Source organism: Diadema antillarum, unplaced genomic scaffold (genome assembly GCF_040938485.1).
Source record: "Diadema antillarum isolate AM-2024a unplaced genomic scaffold, OU_Dant_1.0 seq00001045_RagTag, whole genome shotgun sequence".
NCBI classification, from domain to species: Eukaryota; Metazoa; Echinodermata; class Echinoidea; order Diadematoida; family Diadematidae; genus Diadema; species Diadema antillarum.
In genome coordinates, this window is record NW_027271876.1 from 107,541 (window position 1) to 130,000 (window position 22,460).

At 36.0% G+C, this 22,460-nt stretch overlaps 1 protein-coding gene across 1 annotated transcript in view; it reads left to right on the forward strand.

The window, feature by feature from the left end:
* LOC139743076 (gamma-aminobutyric acid type B receptor subunit 1-like) overlaps window positions 1–22,460 on the forward strand; it is a 25,661-nt gene continuing 3,201 nt past the window's right edge. The window contains exons 1-16 of the mRNA XM_071653584.1: window positions 1–65; window positions 4,234–4,573; window positions 5,355–5,492; window positions 6,676–6,846; window positions 8,212–8,313; window positions 13,737–13,808; window positions 14,516–14,728; window positions 14,969–15,058; window positions 15,632–15,784; window positions 17,041–17,104; window positions 17,828–17,905; window positions 18,971–19,121; window positions 19,529–19,670; window positions 20,451–20,564; window positions 20,787–20,912; window positions 21,889–22,066. Coding sequence (XP_071509685.1) covers window positions 1–65; window positions 4,234–4,573; window positions 5,355–5,492; window positions 6,676–6,846; window positions 8,212–8,313; window positions 13,737–13,808; window positions 14,516–14,728; window positions 14,969–15,058; window positions 15,632–15,784; window positions 17,041–17,104; window positions 17,828–17,905; window positions 18,971–19,121; window positions 19,529–19,670; window positions 20,451–20,564; window positions 20,787–20,912; window positions 21,889–22,066 — 2,197 coding nt within the window. The remainder of the gene's footprint in view (window positions 66–4,233; window positions 4,574–5,354; window positions 5,493–6,675; window positions 6,847–8,211; window positions 8,314–13,736; window positions 13,809–14,515; window positions 14,729–14,968; window positions 15,059–15,631; window positions 15,785–17,040; window positions 17,105–17,827; window positions 17,906–18,970; window positions 19,122–19,528; window positions 19,671–20,450; window positions 20,565–20,786; window positions 20,913–21,888; window positions 22,067–22,460) is intronic.

Consider the following 22,460-nt stretch of genomic DNA (forward strand, 5'->3'; position numbering starts at 1 on the left):
ATGAACTTCCAAAAAGGTCATCACTGGGATGCATTGTTACGCAGTAAACATTTATATCATATGGGTGAAATTACTTTGTAGAATCAACAGTGAGTTTATATCTTCATTTGATAATGCTACAAATATATATGGCTCAGTTTTCTGTTTTATTTTGTCCTTACAACAGCAACAACAAAAAGATCGAAAAAATGTATTTGCAGTCAATTGGATATTGAATTCATTGTAACAGACATTCTTATCGAGTGATGGATTATCATCGGGTGAGGCTATTTAAAGGTCCAGTTCAGTAGGGTAGCAGACATCATTCAAATTGATAGTCATATCATCTTGGGGAATTGATAGTCATTCCATAATGTACGTTAATGCAGCTATTAATGACAATGACTTGTTTCAATTACATTGATAACCAGTCTCTTGGCTAATCAAGCAGCCAGTAGCCAACATCACCCATTGATATATGAAATGTGTATCCTGCATCCAAAACCTCATCGTATAGTGGTCCACGTATGAACCCATTACCCCAGTTTTGGAAACCCAACAATGCTTTCACATTTAAGCAAACATTCCGTGAATAGATATGACTCAGGAGGGCAGGATTGCTCTGCATATATCCACTTTTATCACTTAGAGATTTATCACATAAATAAGCTGTTCATCCTTGGACTATTATTTTTATACTGAAGTGAATGCTCATTGACATGGGGTGCCTACTCGTTTGTTTGTACTTGGACAGCACTGGATGTATTTTATGTATTAAATGATAATGTTTATCACATAAAAACACACATTTTTGGCTGTGAGCTTTGTGTTATTGTTTGTCTTGCTATTCGTTTCAAAATGCAGCGACAGTGAAGGATGTTTTCTTCATGCTACCAGAAACAGTTTAGTCTTAAAATGATGCGAAGTCTATAAAATTGGAGGATACTTTCGAATTGTAACACTCCTAGATAAAAAGGAAATGCTGTTCCATGTGATCCGTTAATGCAATTACTACATGTATAAGGCTTGTTTACTGATATAAGGTATACATTTTTTTCAACACTACTCGATTGATTTCAACACACTTTTCAACCTTATAACCCAATAATTAAACATGAGATATCCTGGTCTAGGGCCTCCCACTGGAGTCGTGTATAGCGTGCCATATATATAGAAAAAGACAGTTTTAACACAACTATAGACGCTTAGTAAAGGTGTGAGTTGATATCTGCATGTGAGTCAATAGGAAGCCGAAGACCGACCTTGTTGGATTTTTAATAGTCCCAGAGATCTAGCATGTGTGCGAATCCGAATATACTACAGTGCACTCCCGTTCCAACGAAGTCATCGAGACCTGCGATTTACTTGCGTTCAAATCCCAAGTTCGGTACAGCGGAACAGTAGGCCCGTGAAGTATTCTTATAAAGATATAATGGGCAATAATTTTGGGACTAGAATGTTTACTTCGTTGTAACGAGAGTTTCGTTATAACCATGTTCGTTATAACGGAAGTGCAGTGTACATAATACAGCTACATTATGTAAAATATGGCGTAGATGCTCCAAATAAAAAGCAGTCGAGTCACAATGACTGTATTCACTGGTTAGTAATAGCGTTAAAAACGCTTTCAGCACCGCGACATTACAGTGAGCTATGAAGGCTGCAGACATGATGTCAAAAAGCCACTAGGCCCTACACTTGTTTTTTTTTTCTCTCTCTCCGAACAAAAGTACGTGATGTTGTCATCACCGCTCACCTCTCCCATTGGCCTGTTCACAAAAACATGCAAAATAGGAAAATATAGAATACTTGCAATAAGTAAGGTGGGATCTTCAACCTCTGACGCTTTTAAATGTTCGTGCTAAGTTTTCAGAACTCTTCAGTAAGGTGATATGTATTTTTCGTTTATTTCATCAAAACTAAACATTCAGTAAAGATGCGTAGGGCGGTCAGTGGAAGATTGTGACGTCATAACCTAACTGTATTATTGTAATTTTAGTTGTGATGAATAAATGAATGTATGTATACTATAAACATATATATTATAGTATGTACCAAACATTGTAGTTGTTCCGCGTATTGGCAGTACTAGAAATAGCAATAATAAAGTCACAACAGAGGAATGCAGGGAATGCATTGATAGCCAATTTTGATTTAATGAATATTCGCACTGTCATCCCTGAAGAAGAGGAAGGTTCCTCGAAAATTCGGATTATTCATTAAATCAAAATTGGCTATCAATGCATTCCCTGCATTCCTCTGTTGTGACTTTATTATTGCTATTATAGTATGTACATATAGATGAAATTATATTGCATCCGTGTTTTATATGTTTGTGTGTTGTTGTTGTTGTTTTTTTTAGGTTTTTACGGTTTCTGGCCATTACCAAAACATTTTAAGTTTTGTGACTTCAAGGGTATACTCTTACAGGCATATGCGTGTATGCGTATGTGCATGTGTGTATGTGTGTGTGTGTGTGTGTGTGTGTGTGTACGTGCGTGCATGCGTGCGTGTGTAGCAGAAGGGAGAGAGTATGTGCGCGATATCTCAAGCAACACACTCGACATCGCGGAATTTCATTCGCACAAGAATGATAAACTCATCATTGATATTGTAATCCGCATTGGCCATCGGGCGCGATCATTCCATAAAAATCAGCTCGATAGATGATCGCTCTCATCCAACATACCTCTCTATTTATACACACCACTGGACGTGCCAAAGTTCGACTGGAAAAATTAGATTCTGAATTCGTTCGCCAAATAAGGTAATACAAGTTCTTAAAAACATTTTTTTTTTCTTTGCACATAGCATTACGTTGACGCAACATAACACTTCATAGAATATTATGGCTTTGGGCGCGCTGTAGTCCAGAAATTAGAAAGAACTGTCGCTTTTTGTAATTGCTGCAATATCAGTGACATCAACTTTATGAATGAAAAAATCAAAAACTATTTGCAATGATTTTATTGATGGTCCAAGATCATAAAATTCCATCATCAATTATCACTTGTGACGGACTTTTCCATAGGTAATCATAAAAGAATACAAGTTTATAGGCCTACATGAAAAAACTTGTTAAATACTTCTTGTAGTCTCAATATAATCCTTTTCCATTCTATCTTTACTGTGCGTTTTTTAACATAGGCCTACAGTCCCTACTTGCTAAATTATTGCTTGTTTACCTACGCTTTGATATTGCACTATGTATATTGATATTAAGTATATACTTCCCTGTGAACCTGCTTTCACTAAGTCCTTTTCCGGGAAATTATCGTAAAGGTTTCATAATCCCCATATGCTGAATTCGTGTATCTTCGTATAATAACCAACTAATAAATTAATAGTTTCAACACTTTTAATCAATATTTGTAGAATTCTGGATGTCATGAGATATTCTAGAATAGAATATTAAAGAGGAATGAAACCCAAATGTGACTTAAGTAAGTGCAGAAATATTGGGATAGAATTCCCCAGATAAGTTTCAACCAGAGTTTAAAGAAAAAGGGACAGTGATCCGTTCAAATTTATGAATGTTAATTGAAAGTTTTTAATATCGCCATCAGTATTGCAACGATATAGAGAAAACGTTGAGAGAATTACACATATCTAGTTGTTGTTTTTTTTATATCAACATTGCATATTCCTTCCACTTGTTTGTTACTGATTTGATGTTGAGAGTAATAATATCTTAGTTATTTATCACAGATAGTCATAATCAGGCCAATCCTCCAGGCCAAACAAATCACATGATATCATAATCCCATACTCTGACAACCACTCACAATCTAATCGAACCCTTTCTTGAAGAAGAATGAGGTAGGATAGATTTGCCACAGTTACTGGTTGTAATCTGTCTTCGTTCTGATTGTTCGATTGCGTCTTTCTTTGATTACATGAACGACACCGCAAAGGAATAAAACAAAAACAAAAATAAGAAAAACTATTTGAGATATTATATCTGAAATATTATAAGAAATTAATGTCTATGCACTCTTTGAAGCTTGATTAATCTAGTCAGTGGTAAATAAGTCCTTATTGTGCTTCTCAAAGTGGATGTGTTAATCAATTGATATTTCTAGCAATGTCTTCTTTTGACGTAAGATGTTCTCGATGTAACACCAGGGCTCTGCTAGAAGCCTGTGCTAAATTATATGTGAGTGACATATAAAGGAGGGAGTTCATAAGATATCTTATCATTCTAATAATAAATCTGCTCGACAGGAAAATGTTCAGATGGCAAATATTTTGTCCTATCGTCGCCTCCCTGGTTTCAATTCACCTTGCGCCGACATCGGTCGGGTTCTCAACCACGCTGGAGCGATGGCAAAACTGCACAGAGTATAAAGACATCTGGCCGAACGAAGCGCGATGGTCAAACGACGTAAGAAACACCGATGCTACTGATGATGGTGGTGGTGGTGGTGGTTTACCTAGAGCAAAGACACCACTGTACATTGCCGGCTTTCTGCCCTTTAGCAATGCTTACTTTGACCAGCTTGTTTGTACAGTTCTAATGGCTGTCGATCACGTGAACAATGAACCAAGTCTTCTGCCAGACTACGAGCTGCGAATGATTTGGAACTGGACTCAGGTAAGATGGTTCTCACAATCATTTTTCCATTTTTCCCCCTCTAGATGTCTTAGAAAGGAAACATTGAATAAGAAATACACATTGTACGTGTTTGCAAAATACAACGTTTTCCTATACAATGAACTCTGCAAGTGCTGTTTCTTTTATTGATTTGGCACAGTAAGTCCAAAGATTAAGAAATATTGAGCAGAACAGTTTTCTCTTACTTTATGTAGATCTGAAATCTCAAAGTGATTTCCAATAGAATTCAAAATGACAAACAGCAAAGTGAAATAACTGGTGTGCTGTTAGTTTACAGCAAGCTTTTATTTTGTGCAGAATACATAACAAATCATTAAACCGGCCATTTTCACGATGTCTCTAAGTTGGACATTACGTATCTGGCTTTAGTTCATTGAATTGTGATTTTTCTAACTGTGAATTCCATCATTTAACTTGAGTGGTATCTGATTACACTTGATTTAGGCTGTTCAACACAAACAACTGTAAACATGGTAAATGGAGAAGACATGAATATCGCAAAGTCACGCATAACAATACTATATGCATGTACTAATGCATGTAATTTGAATGAGACATTGGTCATACATAAAGATAATGATATTCAAATTTTGCTTATATAATTACTAAAAGCAGAAAAAGATGAGGGAAAAGGAATATCAACTTGTCAAATTGAATCTCAAATTATTTCATGATGATCACTCACTTAGCATCAGATGATAGCCTGTTTGTGTCTTTCACAATTTAATGTTAGAAAACGATCTTTGTCCCCCTCTCTAAGAGTCAGCCGGGCCCAGCCCTGAAGTATCTTTATGACGTCATCTATAACTCTCCCCAAGTGTTGATGGCATGGGGACCGACTTACTCCAGGGTGGGGGAGATCTTAAACAGGGTGGCAGCAGAATACAATCTTGTGCAGGTGAGAACATCATAATATATTACATGAATATTATTTGTAATGTAAAAAAAAAAGTTAAGTTACGTAGATTAATGCATACAGTTTATGTTGTGTGTTGTATGATTACGGTTTTTATGGTTATTTTGAATGTAAGTAGCCAAAAATGTTTTCGTGATAACATTGGAAAATGGTATAACCATTGTAAAGCGCGCAGGGAACATTGATTGGTTATATGCGCTATAGAAGCTTAATTATTGATTTCCCCACTCGGTGAATGGTGACTGGATTATTCATATATATTTGGTCGAAAGTACAATGTGTATTTTTGAGGCCATTATCATCGTCAATCGTCTGCTCATGATAATAGTCTCCTGCATTTCTACATTAAAGGATTATCTGTCTCTTGAACCACAGCTGCGTGAAAGCTTAAAATTTTGATATGCATAAAATAACACCAATACAATGTACTGGTCTTCATTTTGTATTAAATCAAGATTAATAAGATTAACATTGATGCACATATTAAGCCAATCATTTACTTGTTTCCCAGTACTTCCACTGTAAGATTACAATATCACGAAATAACTTTGTTCAATTTACTTTGTGTTATATTGTTGAATGAAAGAATACTGCAGAAATCAAATCAAATCAAATCAAATATTAAAATGAGTGGATCAATGTTGGAAAAGAGCTTGAAAAAATGCATATATCAAGTAATGCGTGATAAAAAACGAAATGGAAAATAGTTACCATGGTTACACATTCAATTTATTGTTTTGTCCTTGGAAGTCAAGGGGTTAAACGTACTTTTGAATACTGAAGTATATTTTTGACAATACCAGAAAATATATAAATTGCAAAGTTTTCTGTATATATATTGCTCCCGCTTTAATGTCATTCTTTAATACACTGCTCATCCTCCTATCCCCTCCTACCACCGTCAATTGCGGATTTCTGTGTCAAATGAATTACAATCTAGAAGCCAAAGTGGATACACGTGAACCAGGTATGATAAAAATGGGAATGAGTTTGAATCTAAAAATAAACAAATAAATAGATATAGTATTGATTCTATTTTTTCAAGAGGGAATCAATAATGCCAGGAAAGTGCATATCGAAGCATGGACAACATGAAATGAAAGGTATTACTTCAAGAAATATTGATTTCACAGAGCATTATTTTTTCTTTAAATATATATAACAGGTTGGGATAGCACAGTTTCAAGCCAATGACGAGCTGACGGAACACTACCCGTACACTGTCCAGATCTACCCAGCAAACTCGGTCTTTAACCCAGCTAGGATCGCACTTCTCAAGGAAATGGGCTGGAAGAGGGCTGCTATTGTCTACCAAAACGTCAAACTCTTCCGAGAAGTAGGTTTCTATTATTCAGCTGGTGTATAGTAATCAAAGCTTGTATTGATCTCTTGGAAAGACCTTCCTGTTGCATTAAAGTGTATGTCGTGTATGTTGTATCTTTAGTTGCCATGATTTCATTTCCAGAGGACGAGATAGATAGATAGATAGATAGATAGATAGATAGATAGATAGATAGATATAGGGAGAGAGAAAAGGAGGGAAAAAAATGTTGTTGTCAGAGTATATAGTTTGGAATAGCATGCAACATTTTCTGTCTGTACAATCGACATCAGTGAAGGATGCAGACAACGATTGAAAACTTCACATAAACCAATTTCATTTGTTTACAGTATCACAGCAGAAGAGTAATGATACGCAGATATAATACATTTTGACACACACACACACACACACACACACACACTCAGAGAAAAGATCGTTTTTTATACAATCATGCTAAGGAAACGCACATGTGTTATCGTAACAATTTACCTGGGTCTGCCTGTAGCTACACTGTCGGTACGATATATTCGCTTCTAATTGAACAACATTATGAATACAATTAAGAATAGTCATAGGTTGGTTATGCCGTTACAATAGAATGAATATAATCATACAAATTACTTCAAAACAGAGGAAAAAAGGTAGGAAGAAGCCAGTTCCGCAATGTTGACAAGGTCGCGGCAACACTAAAACTATGGTGGAAGTCTTTACTCGCGGACTGAGAAAAAATAAATGGCAAAAAGCGCATGTGACTTGTTTGACGGCCTGGGGTATTTATTTGCAGACTACCATGACTATGATGATGATGATGATTTAAAGATTGTTTAACCAGGGAGGTGTCACGATTTCTTGAAATGATTATAGATTTTCCAAAATGGAATCGATTTATTCTTAAGCAATAGAGGAAGTAGGATCTCAATCCATTTGAATCAAGGCTATCTTCCCATAGTTCTTTTTAGTCTTTTCCTTTGATAACTTTTGTTGTATAAATCGTGTGATAGAACATTGATACGTTAAGAGATTTTTACTGGACTGTTAGAATCAAGGAATAAATTTCCGAATGCATTCCAAGGTCTGGAGCAATATCCAAACATGCAAAGAAAACAAGATCTAATCAGCAGTCGACCGTACAGCGTCACGCTTACAACACTGTGGAACAATCTTTCAGTCACGTCTATTTTTAGAATTCAATTTGATTTAATTGTTTCTCTTCCATAATTAAACATCAAAATCTCATGAATATCACGGTAAAAGCATGTTTGACATTGGTTTTACGTATAATGCAATGAGTACTGTAATCTTTCCATCGTAGCGACGGTTCTACATAGCCCGTTATTTAATCAATCGCATTTGCTATCATTGACATCATTATTGTAGGAGATGGAGGAGTTAGCCCTGATGATGCGGGAACAAGGTTTGAACACCGTTGCCATAGAAACTGTCAACGATGACCCTCGATCGAACATTGAAAGCCTAAAGGTACTACAGTTACTATAACAACAAAAAGCTATCAACAACCAGTGGGTGTATAGGCTATCCCTGTTAGCCAACGAACAGGCTTTTATTGCATAATCATGATTGGCAAACTGCCCTTCATCGCCGTATTCAGTAATTATTTAATTTCATTTCATTTCATTTTTTATTTCATTTCCGGCCAAACCATATAATATGACATTGCATATACACAAAGTCAGTACAAAGTAACTTTTACATGTCCAAATGAAATTTAAATACACGTCATTTGTGTACATGAAACAAAAAACATATTTTGGTAGAAGAAGTACAAGGACAAAATGTGACTGAATCATCCTCCCCTTAATGATAGCAGCCATGACGACAAATTTATCATGGTTACTACTCAAACACTGAACAGATGGCATTAACTGACGACGATGAAGAGTAATTTGTCAATCAGTTGCAATACGAATAACTAGACACAAGAATCATTGATTTGAAAGCATTTTGTTCTATCACGAGGACAGAACTCGATGGGATGGTGTCTTACTTTGAGCTGACATAACAAACGAAATAGGGGGAAAGACAAGGTACATTTAATTAGGTTTCTTTGGCGGTATCATTTAACAGGAAAAAAAATCGATGTCTCCTCCGTTCTTCGTTTGCATGTTCTATTCTTCCTTTGTCCACAGCAGTTGAACGTTTTATTTCGTTTTAACCCTAAAAGTGCCGGGGGGGGGGGGGGGGGGGGGGGGGGGTTGAATCAACCCTCGCCCTCTCTGACTTTTTACTTTCAAGTCTCGCACATCTCATGACACCATTTTCGAGAAAATCAGACATACCGTTACGACTCTGCACGATCATTTATACATGCTTGTCAGACCGGAAATGGCTCAAAAACGTGATTTTGTGTACAAGTACACAGTTTTCTAACCTTACCTAATAAGATATGACTATTTTCACTTTCACGGGCTGAAATCAATTAATTTTAGCCCAATTATGCTTAAAATAGGTTCTGCAATAAGATTTATGTAAAAAAAACGAAAAAAACAAAGGTCGAAAAACAATAAAATACATAAGAAATTTATAAAACAATAGAATACATGAAAAATTGATTTGATACCAGATTTTTTCAAGTGCATTGTTAGGAATGCTACAAGGAATAATGCCACCAAAAATTGAGATGCCATTCGCTTTATTTTCTGAATTAGAGCAAAATTTATGATTTCACGCATATTAATTAATATGAAAAATAGAAAATTCAATGTTTCTTTTATAGTTTGGTAAATTACGCGACAGGTAATGTATGTGCCAATTTTCGGGGCGATTGCCCCATCGACAGCCAAGGGGGGGGGGGGGAGGAGAGGGGGGGGGGGGGTGAATCAACCCTCCCCCGGCCACAGAACAGGCCAAAATGCCCGGCCTGGTTAGGGTTAAACATGCAATTACCAATGCCTTACATAAATTTCGAGGCGTCATGAGTAAATTATCCTCCCCCCCCCCCCCCCCCAAAAAAAAAAAAGCTTTATTTTGAAATTGTACTTGAAGTTCTATTACGTCATGACACGATTTGGTGTCATTTCTGATACTCGTCTTTTTTTTTTTTGTCGCTTTGTCTTGTTTTCAATCCATGCCCTATCATTTGTCGCATTAAGGTTTTACGGTTTTTTTTCCCCAAGAGTTTTATATTTGTCGAATTTCGACTTTAATCTTCGTTTAGTACGAATACATGGCCGTTTGTTGAAAGGAGACACTTGGGTTCTACAAATACTACACTGCTTTCAAATTAAAGGCAATAGACAAATCAATCTATGAATATATGAATAATTAAACAAAATAATAGATAAATAATATTTCATGTTTCTTCAAAACTTGAAATCTTTTCTAAGAATTGCAAATAAGAGAACCATGCAGTAAAGTGCAGTCACTAATGGTATTCCAAGACCTACAGCAGCGTGTATAGTATTTCAGATTTTAAAGGATAGGAAAATCCTTGCAAGTATAATTGCTATCGAATAATCAATGACAAACACATCCCCCTCTTTTGTTGGGCCCTTTCTGTCTATCATTGCTGTTAAGTTATTAAGCGCGTAAACCTCATCAGCCACTTGACACGTACCAAATTTTGAAATGGAAAGCTAATTAGAGTGCCAAAATAAGTGACTGACGCTGAGTATTATGACAAATTATTTAAATTCAGAGGTTAAGATTCAGACAAAAGGACAGGCCTTTTTCATGGTGAGGCGATAATGAAGGTCTATTACATGAAACTAAAACAGCATTTTAGGTGAACTTAACAATGAGAGGTGTAAATGCCATATAAATCAAACCGGGTCGAAGCTACCAGGGCACAGTGTCAGCTTGATTAAACGCAGCGCGAAGCCGAACATAACGCAAGTGGGAGTAGCATTTGATCTGACATTTTTAGTGATCAATTTCGTTCTTACAATTCCTAGTGATTTTTAACCCTGGACTGTTTTTTAATCTCTGGCATTTTGCTTGGCACCCGAAGGTTATTTAGATTCTCCTTTTGACTCCCCTGCTTGCTTCAAGATAGAACCGGGGCTTTGCTTGCCTTATTCATTATTTAGATCACACGGAAGAAAGTAGAATTATAATGGAGAAATGATGTAAACCTGGTGCAAACCTTTGTATCAACGTAATGAAACCTCTATAAAAAAAAAAAAAAAACGCAGCAGAAAGCTGAACAGAATTCAACTGATATACATGTATGTATATCTAGATAGGTTTTTATGCGGCGAAATAGAGACATACAGATGAGAAGTTAATCGTAAATAAACTTGTTCTCCGTGAGGATAAAATCGTTTTGATGAATTCTGAGTACTGATATTACAATTCCGCAGGGCTGCTGTTGTTGTTGTTTGTTTGTTTGTTTGTTTTTTTGTTTGTTTGTTTGTTTTTTTGGGGGAGTCGCCCTGGTACAATAGGTTATAATCAATGCCTAAACACCATGTGAGACCTGGGGGTGTTTCATCAACGTTTGTCAGCGCTGACAAGTTGTCAGCGCTGACAATTTCAGCAAAACCCTTGGTTTTGATTGGCTGAGATGCTCTGGTCACTGACAGTTACTATGGTGATTGTCAGCGCTGACAAACGTTGATGAAACACCCCCCAGAAGTAAACCTGAAACGAAACTTTGGAAATATGATAAAGCATGCAAAAAATAATCAATGCGAAATAAAAGTTCCTTTCGATAGATTGTGATATGAAGTATACCATTACGACGCTTGAAGTACAATACAACCGATGTGTACTATTATAATGTTACACAACCTATTACGTCACAGAGTCCTGATCAAGATATCTCTTTCTTGATGCAAAATGGCCGCCATCCTATCTGGCTGATGAAGCTCTAATATATCGAAACTATTGTATAAAGCTGTCACTGACATGTTGTTGTGGAGTTGCAACTTTCGTTTGAATACGTTACTTTGACCTAAGGAAAAAAGTTCTCTAAAGACTCGAAAACACATGAGCCACAAGTTATCAAGACTTGTGGCGTCCATAGAAGGTTGCATAAATCGATTTGTCGGTGGTTTAACTTTCTCATTGCTGTTTAAGATCATTCAACTTAGAAATTTCTACCTGATCTTAACAACCATTCTTCATTTTTTCATGATTGAAATCTAGAAGGAAAGATTGGTATATAAAATTGTTGAAGTACAAACATGACTACAGTCACATGCACACACAGAGAAAAAAAATGAATTGACATGCTCAAGCATAATTTCTAAGAAGCAGATCGATTTTTTAAGAATTTGACAGTCCCTCAAAGAGCAATGATCTTAAGCATAATTGAGACTGCATTAGTCATTTACGGTGTATCTCGAGAAATCGCTTTGACAGTACAGTCTTCAGATCACAAGAAAATTTTATTGATGTCCTTTAAAGCCATCTATGAAATTGATTTTGGACGCAAATCGATAATCACCGTCTTTACTTAAGTAGTATTTTGAGCTATTAACGACTATATTTCAACGCCGACGGGTTTTTTTTTTTTAACTCTCACGAGGCATTGTTAGCTAGTGCTTTAGAGTTTATATATAGTAGTAAAAGAATTATTGTATGATTCGTTGAAAGGGTTTCCTATGTAAAAATATTAAAATGTAAAATTTACTCTGAAGCAAACATGAGGCAAGTAAGCTTTCTAATTCAGTCGAGATAGGTGTATGGCTGTGTTAGATAGTCTTTGGTACAGGAAAAGAAAATAACAAAAAAAAAGGCAAAAGAAGATATCAGGTAGCATTTATAATTCCTGATTTGTGTCATGGGGGGGGGGGGCAACTCTTCTTTCACCTAAGCAGATCTATCAACCATCAGAAATCTAAAAATGAAGCAGAGAAACCTTCCAATACTCGCAGATGATATTTGACATTACTTCAATCTGCATCCTGTCATTCCATGATATTTTCAGAAGCTTTCATATCCTCTTCTTTTCCTTCTCAATGACATCTTTTCGGTTCATACCGTTCGCAGTTTCTCATTGTGTCGTGTACCGTAAACATGTTCATTGTGACTTTTTTGTTGTTGTTGTTGTTTAAAGGTTGCACACTTTTTCCCGCAATATTTTTTTCCTGGTTCAAGTTCATGTTTATTTAGTTGTTGTTTAACATAGCAGGAAAGTTCATGAATACATTGTTAGCTAATGGCTTTTTGCGCATAATCACCAATCATACTCAAGTCCATTAACGATTTTGTTTTATGATGTCTACACCATCTGAAATGCAGATTTATACCAATGTCCAATACTTAAGTGGTTTTGCAACGTTTTAAGTCTGTCTTAAGTTTATATTGTACAGTAAATTATGATGTCTTGTACATTATGTTGTTACTGTATACATTTCTGTCATATATATATATATATATATATACATATATATACTGTTCTGTAGTAATATGTACGTAAATAAATAGATAACGAAAGAAGGAGAATTAATAGAGCAGGATATCTTTATTTTAAATCTGCTGTTTGAATGTAGTTTGTGTCTTAAAGGGACTGTACAGTACTGGTTTAGGTGGGGATTCATGTTTTGAACATTCCTAAGTGAGATACTGAGAAACCTCTTATGAAATATGAAAGAGCATGTAATATTATGAGGGATTCAACGTTTATTTGATGGAAATTGGTTTTCAAATGGCTGAGATATCCAAAGAAGTGATAATAATAAAAGACTACAGGCCACGCCTTTTATTAGGATCTCTTTGTTTCACCTTGTTTTTGGATATCTCAGTCATTTCGAAACCGATTTTCGTCAAATAAACTTTTGATACCCCTTAGAATTGCATGCTCTTTGACATCTCATAGAGTGGTTTCTGAATATCTTGCAAAACGTTAAAAGCTAAATCCTCACCTCGACCAGAAGTGTACACACCCTTTAATCTGACTGATTTGACATGTCTGATTTGATATTTCTCCCCTGTCTAAGCGGCACGATGCTAGGATAATATTTCTGACGGTATACAACGTTCGTGGAGAGGCGACCAGGTTTCTATGTGAGGTAAATCAAACCGTGATTGACACTTCCGTTTGTTTGTTTGCTTTTGATAATTATGTATTTTTTGAGTGGATTTGTGGTCCAAGTCCACGCAGTAGTCATCTACTGTCTTTAAATGCTTCTCTAAATTACTATAACAAAAATATTGTTAATTCCATATTTACTCAGATAGTGGTTGACTGTGTCTCATATATTGTTATCTTTGTGTTGAACCATGGCTAAGCATAAAAGTGTAAAACTGCATATTCTTACAAGGGACGCTTACCTCATAACCTACTGTTGGAGTTTCAGCGTAAATGACAAGAACGTTTTGAATAATCAAGGACAGTGTCTCCATGATTGATGCTTTGATGAAATGGTAAATACCAGGTTAAGGTGTTGTTGTTTTTTGGGTGTGTGTGTGTGTGTGTGTGTGTGTGTGTGTGTGTTGTGTGTGTGTGTTGTGTGTGTTGTTGTTGTTGTTGTTGTTATTGTGTGTGTGTGTGTGTCAAAATGTTTTATCCGTAGTGCATCTGATCAATACGTTTCATAACATAAAATCAGTAAAAGGTGATTACTCCTTTTTGTCTCTTTGATCCATGTTATTTCTGTAAGTTCTTTGTTGTATTATAAGGGTTCCCATATACACTGGGTTGAGTTGAACAAGTTCGAAGGTTTTCTATGGGGGAAATGCTCTGCTTACAATGAAGCTTATTTTCTTCTTAAACCAGGCGTATCGAAATGGTCTCTACGGGCCCAAATATGTGTGGATCTTGATGGGATGGTATCACGCTAACTGGTGGGAGTACTCTACCAACCAGTTCCTGGAGAGAGGGGAAAACTTCTGCTCCTTGGAACAGGTGCAGACGGTGGTGGAGGGGTATCTGAGCCTCCGCGGCTTTGAAATTCAAGAGGATCTCTCCGAAATAAACTTCAATGGAATTGTAAGCCATTTGGAGTATGCAATTCTGATTAACAACAATAATTCTTGAATTAAGGTTTTAGATATGAATATGCTACCTCTGTGTTTGACAGCAAAATACTAAGAAATGCTTCTGCGCTGCTAGACATATACTATGTTGGATGATTATTGCTGCACTTCTTTGTTGCTATGATTAGTTTTAAGCCATGAAGGCCATGAAGTATCACTGCTTTCTTAAAAATCCTATTTTTCGTGTGTCTAGTATCCAGATAACGATCGTCTGGAGTTTTTCCGCCATCTTCAGGAGGCACTTCTGACAAACGGTGCGTGTGATTCCTACGGGTACGACCAGGTCAGTCTGTAACAGTCATCACTTTCCAAAAAGGCGGGCCTGCATTTCTTTTTTTTTTAACGTAATTTCTTTCAAGAGACTTCAAAGGTCATATTTCTTTAACAGTAACGTGAGATATTTGAAGATTCGACTTTTCACATTTCTTGATACATGTATATGTACACAAAAAAAAAATCAAATATACCCAACTACAATGGTATATGTGTATACCCAGCTTGAATGTAGGTCTACAATAAAATATTATTACCACTTTATTAAAATTTCAATCTAAGTGAAAAATGATTGGTGCTTAGATACGTACATAAATCATGTGGAGTTTTATGCCTATTCTAGAATTTTGATTTGTATTTTGAATTCATCATCATTATTTTTGTGAAAGTTATTTTTTATTTACACCAGTTTGTTACTATTAACCACCCAGAATTTGTGTTGTTGGGTTGTTTGTTTTTTTTTTGTCTGTGGCATCCCACAATCTTCAACAGTGTACTTATAGATATTCACATGACAGAAATTGTTTCGATTTGATGTCAGGGTTATCTCTTCCATTGACTTCGGTCGTGTTCTCTATTTCAGGTTATGACCATAGCACTGGCTCTAAACGCCTCAGCTCACGTGATCGCATCTCGGTATCCCGGATTATCCCTCAATAATTTTACTTACGACAACACTTTGTTGGCTGACATTATTTTGGAAGAAACGAAGAAAATCCAGTTTGTTGGTCTCACGGTGAGTTCTTTGTTTACTTGAAGGACCAAAACAGTCAAATACTACTAATAAAAAATTGTTACTTTTGAAAGGACACTATAATTTTCTTGAACTTCCTGGTATAACAGAGTAGTCACTTAGCAGATATAATGCAATCTTATCCCAGATTTCGTGGGTAAAATATCTGATTGCATTGATAACCTACTGAACAAATGATAAAGCTACTTGAGTACTTCAGCTCTTCGATATAAATCGTTATCGTTCTACGTCAATTTGATTCAATGAAGTTTTCTCAGAGAGACTTGCAGTTTAGGTATCTCTCGTGCATGTCCGTTTCCTGAGCTTCTGAAAGCAGAATTGTGTAAAATTATTCACTTAAGCTTTTTTTTTTTACTTTTTAGATATAACAGAAACATTTTACATTTGTTTCTAAGTACATCAACAGATTTAGGGGAAATCCAGACCAAAAATAGGTTAGTCTGATAAAAAGACTAAAATCTTACGAGTTCAACGGTAAAAATTTGACTGAAATCGTATGTATGAAATTTTGAAGTTTTCTTAATTTCTGCAAAACAGTTCTTGTACAGTGGTTATGAATATGCAAATGAGTGAGCTGACCATGTCACAACCTTACAATTTTCCATTAATGGTGTACAAAAAGTAAAATATATATGTATTTTTTTTTTCTGTCAGTGAAGTCTAAAACATGATGTTATTCCTGGTTGAATAACTTCAGAATAGTGGTCAGTGAGATATATCAGGATTTGAGCCGCGGGCATAATTGCGTTTGAATGAAAAACTGGAAATTTCAAAATTTTATGTACAAACTATACGGCAAGTTGTGAGGGGATGACATGCTTACTTTGCCGTTAGCATATTCATATTGGCTGTTCAAAAACTGTTTCCTCAATATCAGCGAAACTTCAAAATGTCATAGATTCCTTATTTTTCGTCCGATTTCGATCAAAATTATACTGTTGAACTCATAATATTTTACTTTTTCTTATCAGACTAACTTATGTTTGGATTGGATTTCCCTTTAAAGATCTTTCCCATGCATTATTATACAATCAAAGTGAAAATGAAAAATACCAAGAGAAAAAAATGGCTAAACAGACGAAATCATAAAATCAAAGCTTGCCAAAACGGAAGGTGTGAATAACATATGGGTTTTAAGCGATATTTCAAACGGTCAATTGTAGATAAAATACATAGTCTTGCTAACAATGTCTAATGACAACTATCTCCTTTCCTTGTGTGCCACGACTCCATTCCAGGGACCAGGAGCTTTCGATGACTTCGGCAACCGAAAAAGTGACGCCGTTGTTCAACAATTACAAGGTACTGAATAATGATGATCTTTCTCTGATATATGCTAGAACATTCTATTCTGATAAAATATGAATAATTTCACTGTTCATTATATGATGACAGCTTGTGTACGAGTATTTCTCAGGCACAATATTTAGTTGAATGGATATAGAATGAGACAGTCAAGATCAATATCAATCATATGAACGAAAAAAAAACTGAAGCTGACTAAGAATAAGGAATCAGGACGACTACTGGAAGTATCAACAGCAGCCAAAGTGGCTGTAGTCAACGGATTGTAAAAATGTAGTACAGTGCACTCCCGTTATAACGAAGACAATTATAACGACATTCCCGTCACAACGAAGTGAAAACTCAGGCTGTAACATCCGCTCTACGTATATTTATTGTTTTGTTCGGTTATAACGAAATTTCGATATAACGAAAGAAAATTACCGGTCCCGAGGTCTTCGATGTAACGGTAGTTCACTTTAATTACTGAGGTCAATTAATTCGTCTAATATGATGTAAAGGGCATCCTTTCAAATTAGAAAGTAGAAACCTGGCATGGTAGCGGAGGATGTGATAACTTGGTTATCACAGAGTGCTGTCAGCACTAGAAGATTCGAAGATGAATTCTCAGACAAATTTGGGTGATTCAACAGAAAGCAGGGTTCAGTGCAAGGCGTTATTTGAATCTCTTCTCTTCGGACACTGTTGACCTGGTCAGATGGTATGGTCTCTAACTCACAGATGGTCAAGTGGAGCAAGTCTTTGTGTATGACCGGAAGACGGACACCATTCGATGGAAGACAGATTTCCAGTGGGGAGGTAAAATATTTTGAGAGTACTTTTAACTCTATACAATCGAATGACCCCTAGAGCTGTTCAACAAGTCGATTTAGAGATTTAAAGAGATGTGTAGCCACAATGTATTCAATATTGCACTTCGCTTGTAAACCTGTTTATATTCGTAATCAAAGTGACAATGATGAAATGATTGTGTACGTTTCCTCTGTCCCTAGATCTAGAATTGTTCTTTTATCACAGGGAGTTGCTATGCCAAGCAGACTTCTGTATATATACTTTGTAGCAACCAATGGAGTTGCCCTATTATGTAAAATTCTTTTAATTTAAAAAAAAAAAGATGTTGTTTCAATTTCTAAGCTTTGCAGAAAACAGTCAAGATCCCTTCACCCTATACAAAAGTGAAGTAAAAATCTTTGTTTGTACATCTTAATCTATCTTGAAAAAGGCACTCTCCATTATGTGTGTCTGTGCAATATAGCGCTTGAATGTTAATTTGTGTATACCTCTTTTAGCTTGGTATAATAAATTGCGGCTTAATTTAAATGAAAATGAACACATGAAAAAGGTATTACGTCAGTGTTTTCAATATAAGTCATTCGGAATCTATAGCTGATAAATGATGGCGTATAAGTTGAGCAGTGGTTACCATGCATGAAACCATATTCATTTAGTGAACAAAATTGATGAGAAAGAAGATAAAGAAAGCCACCATTGTTGCATTAAAAAAAAAACACGATAAAATAATGGTTATGAAATTCATTTCAGATTATGAAGTCACAACATAGCGTAGGTCGATTGCCACCTCCTGGGGGGCATTTCATCAACGAGTTCGTCGGAGGTTTTCACCGACAAATTTGCTTTCAGCCAATCAGACGCAAGGATTTCGGTAGCTTTTAACAGTTGTCAGTGTAAATCACTGACAAAAAGTTTCATGAAAGTTAACGGTCCCCTGATATAGTTTTCAGATTGATACCGCTGTACTGAAATCGACTTAACTACTGACTTAAAATCTTGTTGGGGTCCAAAGTCTGAATAATTACGTTCTACGTCATTTTTTTTTTTTTTTTTTTTTTTTTTTTGGTCAAGGTTCTATCACTCCTGTAGATGGACCAACAGAGAGGGCGGTAGACATCGTCATCGACAGAGTGAATCGTATCGTCGTCTTCACCGCTGCTTCTTTGGGCATCATTCTTGCCGTCGTGTTTTTGGCTTTTAACATTACATATCGGCACGAGAGGTAAATCGGCTTTTCCTGGTGTGCCCAGAAGTATTTCTCTAAAATGGTTTATATATGTGTCAAACTTATTTCATTGTTAAACTCACTGTCTAGAAACACGCTTAATTCCATCAAAGGATAGAGAAGATGTAGATAAGATACTAGTAGTTGTCTCACGGATTGTCAATGATCTTATACCTCTAGCACAATAGTCTTGTCAGGTAAAGACGTAGAACTGTAAATGAATACATGTAATGAATTTAGGCTAATCCGCACATGAAGATTTTAAACAGTATAAAGCTGTAACTATACTATTTCTGAAAATCCGTTGCTCTTACCGTCTAACTGTCATCTTGTAGTCTAAATTGTACAGAACGTGAATAAACAACAGGTGATAACTATTTCCACGTTTGTTTCTTTTTCTCTAGAGCACTGAAAATATCGAGTCCTATGCTAAACAACGTGATAGTCATCGGTGGAATCTTCCTCTACAGCTCAATTTTCCTTCTCACAGAATTATTCCACGTCAAGAATGTCGAAAATACCATTCGTGTGAATCAACAATGTCAGGTTTTTATCAAAACAATCAAGTTTGATATACACAATATTCAGTTTCAACAAACAGTGTCGTGCCTGGGTAATCAATTCATCCTATCACACAATGATATTGTATATACTCAGTGTGTATGTGTGTTAAGGTGCATAAAATGCGGTATTGCACCAGGTGGAAGTACAGAAATCTTTTGATGGTCAAGCTATAAATGTTCTTATGTTTCGTTACCACGTGTAACGAAAGAGAATTATTGTAGAAAGCATATCATTTCTCAAGTCATGAATAAACTTTTGGACTTAGATGTACGTGGACAGGGATTGAGAGAAGGAAAAGAAGAATAATGTGCTATGAGTTTAAATTGTTATCATGGAACATATTGTACTCGTTTCCGTTTCACATTAGGCTGTACAGTTTGCAGGATGTCACAGTGGGTGTTAATTATTTTGCTTTCCCGTCAAATATCGACTCATAAAGATTGAACTTAGAAAGTTTACAGGCAAAATACCACATTAATCATTTATTTATTTGTTTCCGGGGTCTCTTTTTATGTTACTATCAGATATCTTTGGCGTGCACAGATTATGTATAAGGAAACTGAAGAAGAAGAGTATGTCGTAAAACGGGAATTGGATGCATTAGAATTGACAGGTAATAATTTATTCCACACTTTGTTGCCAGATTCGAAAATGATAGAAATGATGAAGACTTACTTGATAACACTTTATCAACATCATATATATATATATTAATTGCGTTGCTTGAGCTTTATTCTTCGTTTCATTGACATTTCATTATAGAGTGCGCTGTTGTTTGCTTGTGTGGGATTTTCCATGTCCTTTGGAGCTTTGTTCGTGAAGACATACCGCATTCATCAAATCTATACCAGCGCCATGAAAGTTAGAAAAGTTCTCGTAAGTATACAATGAACCTATTCATCAATTTCATCATAATTACCAAGGGTACATGACTTATTGTATAACGATATTGTAATGAAAATTTTTCCTCAGTTTCCACCTGAGCAGGCAAGCAATGTCTAGGTAAATAATTGACCTTTTCTTAATAGGTGTTTGTAAAGTTGGGTTTGCAATTTGTTTATATTTGTGTAAGGTTTATTAAAACTTTTCACACTACAGAAAGGCATGACCGACACTCGTCTCCTCTTCGCGATTTCGTGCTTCGTTGTCGCCGATGTCGCATTTTTCGCTCTGTGGATGATTTACGACCCGATGACGATACAAACACAGACCTTCACACCAATAGTAAGTATACAGAAGACATGAAGAAAAGTAGGTTTACAGATGAACATTAAAACATGTTTTAGTTTGATAAGGGCAAATCGGAGTACTGTAATCAGATGTATGTGAAATCCCATCGTTCAGAGGTTGTAATTTATATACATCAGAAGAAAATTCCTTTTTTCATAGCATTCTGTTAAATATATGTGAAATAATTTTGTTACATAGGCCCCAATTAATTTCCATTGTCTTATATATGCAGCTCAAGAACGCCTAACGAAATGAGAAAGTGAGAACATGATTCAATTTCAGCTTTAATTTCTCGTTTAGAATCCATAGTCTGAAAAGAGTAATTGTTGGGAACATACTTTTCTGACAGCATTATGTATTGTAATGTACCATGCATAGGAAGATGGAGTTTGCGGAAACTAATTCATCGCCAAAAAGTCCTGACATTAAAAAAGAAAATGTTAGTTGACACAAAGTAATTATACATAACATGTTGCAGGACCCCCCCCCCCACACACACACACACTTTTTTGCACCATACAAAGGAATACAATAAAAAGGTGCACTACAAAGAAATAGAAACCCTGAATTGTGAGTGCGGTAAGGCTTTGTTTTTGCGCTGAAGACCTTTTTGTTTTTGTTTTTGTTTTTGTTTTTGTTTTTGCTTGTCAGCCGAAGAAACCCGGAAGTGCAATGAGAAAGATAATCTGAATACCTTTCTTCTTCCTTTTTTTTTTTTTTTTTTGCTTGTCAGCTCATGAAACCCAGAAGTCCCCCCCCCCCCCCCACTTTTAAAAACGTGGCGCCGGTGGTGTGTTGTTTCTTATCATTTTCGCACCAATGCCTCAGACTTACTCGCACATCGGTTTTGATGAAATATTGTCTGTTGTTAATTGGTTGCTAGTGTGCCATTTAAAACGTTAAGGTCTTTATTGCAAAAGTGCCTTTGTGCTTCTGATATTTTCTTTCATTACGATGAATTCTTCTATAGTTTGACGAGACAGATCCCGAAAAGGAACTATACCTGATACCAACTTTAAACACCTGCTTGTCAGCTCACACGGTTCCTTTCCTTGGAGCTCTCACCTGCTACAAAGGAGGGATGCTACTTTTTGGCGTTTTTCTAGCCTGGTCCACGAGGAATATTGGCATCACGGAAATAAATGACAGTAAGAAAAGAATTTCGGGTACTAATGTCGATGTAATGTGACGTCTTCAAACATCTAGTCATGGTCCTGGGCCTTCAGATGGCATTGATTCACCATTGAAGAAAACACCAATCTAGGGTCATATTATATATACCTTATGTCCTCCAAAAATTTCAACCTACGGGACCTTCCGCAACGATAATTTTAAAAATAGTGAATCAATCCAAATATAACTTGAAGATAATGAATTATGTGTATGAAACTTGCTTATTACCCACATCTTACAGAAAACCCCATCCGATTTGCTTCAATGGTCAAAGAGAAATGAGGATCTTTGTAGAGCATGTCAGGAATCCCTTCCCTCCAAGTTCTGTTCATTGTGTTCACCCATTAACATGCAGTTCCAAGAGCAAGA